This window comes from Capra hircus, chromosome 18, assembly GCF_001704415.2.
Source record: "Capra hircus breed San Clemente chromosome 18, ASM170441v1, whole genome shotgun sequence".
Lineage (NCBI taxonomy): Eukaryota > Metazoa > Chordata > Mammalia > Artiodactyla > Bovidae > Capra > Capra hircus.
This window is the reverse complement of record NC_030825.1, coordinates 14353981-14359980: the sequence shown is the minus strand read 5'-3', so window position 1 is coordinate 14359980 and position 6000 is coordinate 14353981. Positions and strand designations below refer to the sequence as shown.

The window sequence follows — 6000 nt, the reverse complement described above, 5'->3', positions numbered from 1 at the left end:
ACCCCGTCGTGTGCGCTCAGTCGGGAAGGGGCGGCCGTCGTGCGTTTGTCGGTGACATTCCTTTCCGGTGCTCTGTCCGCGCTCGCGACGGAAGGCCCGCAGTCCTCAGGTGAGCGGAGGCCGGGGCCGCCTGGGACGGGTGGGGCTGCGAGAAGAGGGACCTAATGAACCCTGAAGGGCGGTCGAGGCGGCGGGCTTTCCAGCCACGCCGAGCCCAAGACTTTTCGGGTCCCCCCTAGTGGGCGTGGCCAAGCCCCAGACAAGGACGTCGGCAATGTACTAGAGGCGTGGCTTAGCTGTCAGGAGGGGCGGGGCCTCGAACCCCAGGGGCGTGCTTTGGCCCCCTGGGGCGGGGCTTGGCTCTCTGACGGGGCGTGGCGAGGCAGGGCTCTCCCAGGGGTGGGGCTCGGCTCCCCCGGGGGGCGGGACTCCGCGTTTCTGGGGGCGGGGATAAAGCTCCTTGGAGGGGCGGGAATAAGGCTCCCTGGAGGGGCGTGGCGCGGCGTGGCGGGGCCGGGCTCTCAGGCCGGGCGGGCGGGGCTCGGCTCTCGGGCGGCGCGTGCGCACTGGCGGCGGCGGCGCGGCGGCCGTCAGTCGCCGGCATGGCGGTGTGCGCTCGCCTCTGCGGCGTGGGCCCGTCGCGGGGATGCCGGCGCCGCCAGCAGCGCCGGGGCCCGGCCGAGACCGCAGCGGCCGACAGCGAACCGGACACGGACCCCGAGGAGGAGCTCATCGAGGCGGGCTCGGCGGCGCTGTCCGGGGCGGGGGACGACCGGAGCGCGGGCCCCTCGTCGCCCCCGCGATGCTCGCTGCTGGAGCTGCCGCCCGAGCTGCTGGTGGAGATCTTCGCGTCGCTGCCCGGCACCGACCTGCCCAGCCTGGCCCAGGTCTGCACCAAGTTCCGACGCATTCTGCACACTGACACCATCTGGAGGCGGCGCTGCCGGGAGGGTGAGTGCGCCGGGGCGGGGCCTGGGCCCCAGGGGGCTTGACTGGGAGGGGCTGGGGTGGGGTCCCCACGGGCTGTGGAAGGGCAGCTGCCATCCAACAAGGATCCCGGGCGGAAGGTCCCAGCCACCGGGTGCTGCTGTGACCCCGGGGGCCGCTGCCACAGATGCGGGCGCGGGTTCCAGGCGCGGCGGAGTTCATGGGGTGCTCAGAGAGGGGTGAGGGGGTCCCCCAGCTACGGGGGCCAGGACGCCGAGGGCAGCGACGCGAGCTGGGGCTGGGTTTAGGCCGGGGAACTAGCTGACGTCTGTGACACCCTTCTCGGTTCCCAGCCCCTGGGGGCGGAGCTGACGAGATCGATGAGGGTGAACTTGAATAGTTAGGGGAGCCCGAGGGTTTGGACGGTCTCGAGGGCGAGGACCTGGTCTGTGAAGCGGTGGGTTGTGAGGCAGGCATTGCTGGAGGGCGGTTATGCCCCGCTCAAGGGATGCTGATGTCCGAAGTGAGGGTGGTGAATAGTTTTGTAACAAATCCCCTGAAAACAGCTTTACTTAACCCAGAGTTCAGGGCTCTGTATTCATTTAAACGTTGACAGATCTCTGCTGTTCACTAAACTCTAGAGTTTCGGTAAAAAGGATAGGTAAGAAGAAAAATCAAACAATGAAGGACAAAAAGGGAAAAAAGTAAAAAATCATCAGAGGTCTTTGCTATCAAAGATGAGCCACTCTTAAGATTTTGGGAAACGTCTCACCGTATGCACATGTGGAGTCATGTACACATTTTTCCGTAAATGGGACCGTATCATTTATGATCTCATAGAAGATTCAGTATAAAAAACTTCATAGTGTTCCACTGCCTGTGTATGCCACAGGCTAGTCCTTTACTGTTAGACTTTTAAGCTTGCAGTTTTTCCTTGTGCCATCGAGACTGCCTTGTGCATTTTATAGGAATTGATGGGACTTACATGTACCTTTTAGAACTTCTGAGGCTATCTTCTTGGGGTGTAACTTTCCAAAGTGGGGTTGTGGGCAGCAGGGAGGCTGTGCATCTTGATAACACCTTACAACTCATTGCCCAGCTGTTGGTATTTACACCCCCAGGAAGACCTCACGAGATGGCCTCTTTCCCCGAATCCTCTCCAGAGGGAGGTCAGTCAGTTCATCATCTTTCTACCATAAAGCTCAGTGGTCAGCCCTCAGGATTGGTCAGGATTGGTCGTCGGTGACTAGACTCTGTTTATCTGCTGAGATCCTGGACACGCTGCTTCCCTGGCCCAACTGTTACTGGGAAGTGCTGCCCCCATAGGGTGACTTTGAGGGTAAAATGAGATGATACAGATGAAGCCCTCACACCCTAACTGGTGATGATGCTTCACGGCCATTTTAATTTCACCTCTTTCAGAGGCAAAGAGAATTCCACCTTTTCGTTTGGTTTGTTTTGCATTTTGTACCCTTGTGAATCCCAGATTTGTCACAGATGTTGCTTTGAGCGTTGTGAGTTTCTCCATCAGTCAGTCAAACCTGTGTGGTGGTCTCCAGGGGGTTGTCTCTGGGGAAACTGTAAGATATGTAGGAACAGAGGCTAACAAGACTTGCGTGTGATCAGAAAGCTCAGAGGTGTGCCACAGGGTAAAATTAACCAGAGGTACAGCTCAGGACAGGTTCTTACAACTTCTAGTGGAAATATGAAAAGTCCTCCTGAAGATGTAGAAAGGTGTGAGGGCAGATGGAGGATGACTAGCCTTTCCTTGCCTGCTTTTGTGCCTCTCAGTGCAGCTCTCTGGGGACAGCAGACACCGTTGACAGCTGGGTCAAGGCCTCCTCTTCACCGAGGTGGCCTGGCAGCTAGGAGAATTTTCACTCTGAGAAATTAAAAAAATGAAAGACAAACATGGTAAAGCAGACGCCTTCTTAGTCATCCCCAGTAAATAACAGTTAAGTCTTCTATCATATTTGCCTTTGATTTTTCTCCTTTTTTTTTTTTTTTAAAAAGAAAGCCTTCTAGCCAGCTCTCAAATCCCTCCAGATCAGCCTTGTCTTTCCCACCCTCAAGAAGCAGCCACGCTTGTGGGTTGAGTTTACTTGTATATACATACACCTGTAACATCCCCAACATTGTATTATAGTGCTTTAGTTCAGAAATATATCATCCGTGAGTATTATGCATCTGTCAACTTGTGTTTTTAAATTCTGTCCATGTTAATACATTTCAATCTGGTTCCGGCTTCTTGAGCACTGTGTGGCGGTTCATAATTTGGAGAGGCCGTGTGTGGTCCTTTGCTCATTTTTATTTTTCTCACTGCACACAGTGTGATAGTGAACGAGCTCATATGTTTCCTTGGATGCAGTTAAATTTGATAATTTCTCTGAGGAATATATCCAGAACTGGTATTGCTGGGGTAGTGGGCTATGAGTTTCATAGTTTTGCTGGAAACTGGCCAGTTATCTTGCCAGGGTGGGGAGGGTGGGGGCGGGGCGGTGATTTTTCACTCCAGATATTAACAGGTGTGTTTTCCTCTTTGTACACCTGTCACGAGGCATGCACAGGCAAGACACTGAAGGTAACAGAAGTGCTCTGTGCTCATCACAGAGCTGCCTTTGTGGTCGGGTTCGTTATGTCATTTAATCCAGCATCCCCTAAATTTTTTCTGGTTTGAACCATTTGTTTCTAAAAATCTGTGCCAATCTGGGTGAGAAACAGCATCTCATTTAATTTGCAGATGGCTGATAACTCATGAAGATGCGCATTAAAAAAACAGAATTATTGGCACTCTTTGTTTTCTCTTATTCGTGTATCCTTAATCTTTGCCCCTTTCCCCCAGTGTTATTCTTTTTATTATTGATTTGCAGATTTTATTTAATCTGGATCGATTTCTGTTTAATAATATGCAAAACATTTTCTTAATAGTCAATAGTCCTTTACTTTCAAACTTCACTTATAGTCGCTTTTGCAAAAGTTACAGCGTTAATCAAAGTTATGTACTGGTAGCTTTCGGTTTAAATAATGATCGTCATCCCGAGGTTATGGAGGTTGTCAACAGCCAGGTCTTCAGTTTCACTTGTTTGTTCTGGTAACTTTAACTTCCAGTTCATCTGGGTCCAACATTGGATGGTTGGCAGTCCCATGTAGCATTAATAGGCATCCCATAGGGTTAGTCTGATTACAACTGGAATATGTATAAGAATAGTGGTGTGTGAGACAAGCCTCATTTCTCTGAGCCCCTAAACATCTTCCATCCTGAACTAGACATTTGGTTGTGGTGGGAGATAGGGTCAAAGTTGTGCGCACAGAGGCAAAAACCAAAGCGATCCCAGCCTTGGTGAGCAGGAGGTGGGTAGTCGCAGCCTACCGGAGTTCCTGGCTCTGAAGCCCCAGGTCCAACCCTGACACTTGTTAGTGTCCTGGGAGGACGAGTGAGGCGTGAGTGAGTGTGCATGTTTGCCGCTCAGTGTTTGTACCTTTGCTTTCTGTGTTTTAATAATCAGTTTTCCCAGAGGAGAAGACAAGCAATCTGGGGAAGAGGGTGCTGCACACCTGTGTTTTGTTTAAAAAAATTTTTTTTCTTACCCCTGTGTTTTATTGCTTCTAAGATTAGTTTTGGGCTGTGGGCAAGACAGGTGAGACAGGGGCTCTTTTTAAAATGAGAGGATGACTTGGGGGCAGGTGGAGGGTGGTGGGGGAGGGACCCTAGAAACTTAGAGGGAGGTGGCTGTTTACAGTGCTAGTGAGAGTCTGTTTTTCAGTGTCCTAGCAATAGTAAATCAGCAATAATAAATCAGTAGTTTTTACAGAATTTGGTTTTCTGAGCCCCCTGCCTAATGGAGCTGTTGGATTACATAGTTTCTTTGGGCAGGCGAAAGAAAGTTGCTACTCAGAAGCCAAATAGGTGCTTCTGTTTTGGGGGCAAGTACACCAAATAAGTGATATTTCCCCTCTTCTGGGAAAGCAGAGCCGCTCTGGCTGGCAGGGCGGCGCGGGGTTGGCTGTGAGCTGGGTTCCGCCTCTCCCCGTTTCCAACCCCCGCACCCCCACCCCCACCCCCAGCCATGTTTTGATGCATCACCCCTTTGGCTCCAGGCTTCCTGCAGTTACTTGCTTGTGGGGCTATAAATAAGCCGTCATTTCTCAGAGCATAGGGCAGAAGCCAAGTCCATTCTTTGCCTTTGACCCTGACGAGGCTTTTCTTGGTTAATACTTCACTGTTTAGTTGGTGAATTTTGAAACGCTGGCCATTTTTAACACGGTTCATCTCTGCAGCACTTTGTGAGGTCTACCTGAGGCTAATGCGTCTAGAAAATTCAGACTGTGATTCCAACTCAGAACATTCAAATAATAGCAAAAGATATATTTAGAAACAAAGGAAATGCTCACACGTAAAGACACAAGAGACATAAAGTCAGGTTTCAACTTTATAGTATATAGTTTGCCCATTTCTTTTCTTGATGGTAAGTGCCTCAGTGACCCCTGGAATAATATTTGTATAATATTTGGATCAGTTGTAAGTCTAAGGTGGGCTGAAATTCCATCATAATTAGAAATATCCTTTTCCCATAATGTTTGAGCTGTATGACAGAAATGGGAAAATCAAAAGTAGTATTCAATTTTGTATTTGCATACAGAAGAAAACACTATTTCTGTTCTGTTTGGTATGCTGACGTGAAATGTGAATACTGTGGCTTTTGATAAACATGGCTGAGCCTGGAAGGATCATCCAGAGAGGAGGTGAAGTGGGCAGGTTGTTGGCTTTGGGAATATTTTATGGTTCTCGTTAAGCAATCCCTGTTCAGACTGGTTGTTTGGGGGGTATGGGGTGGGTGGTGGTATATAAACAGACTGTCCAGGTAGTAGGAGCATCCCTGTCCCAACCAGGAGAAGAGGAAGCCAGGTCGCCTCCTGGACACACAGCAGGGTCCCAGAACTGGAGGGAAGCTCTTATCCTGTCCTGCTTTGCTCAGTGACAGGACTACAGGCTCTTTATTTTTGGGAGTTGCATCACGTATGCTGCTCCACAGAGAAACCTAATCCTTCCAGTTAGCAGAGTAGGAGGGGTAC

The 6000-nt window shown here is 50.8% G+C and overlaps 1 protein-coding gene across 3 annotated transcripts in view; it reads left to right on the top strand.

The window, feature by feature from the left end:
• The window catches only part of FBXO31 (F-box protein 31), a 41658-nt gene continuing 36238 nt past the window's right edge, over positions 581 to 6000 (top strand). For all 3 annotated transcript variants that reach the window (XR_001919434.1, XM_018061827.1, XM_018061826.1), the window contains exon 1: positions 581 to 951. Coding sequence is in view for 2 of the 3 variants with exons in the window: in XM_018061827.1 (XP_017917316.1) it covers positions 603 to 951 (349 nt within the window). In the remaining variant the exon portion in view is untranslated. The remainder of the gene's footprint in view (positions 952 to 6000) is intronic.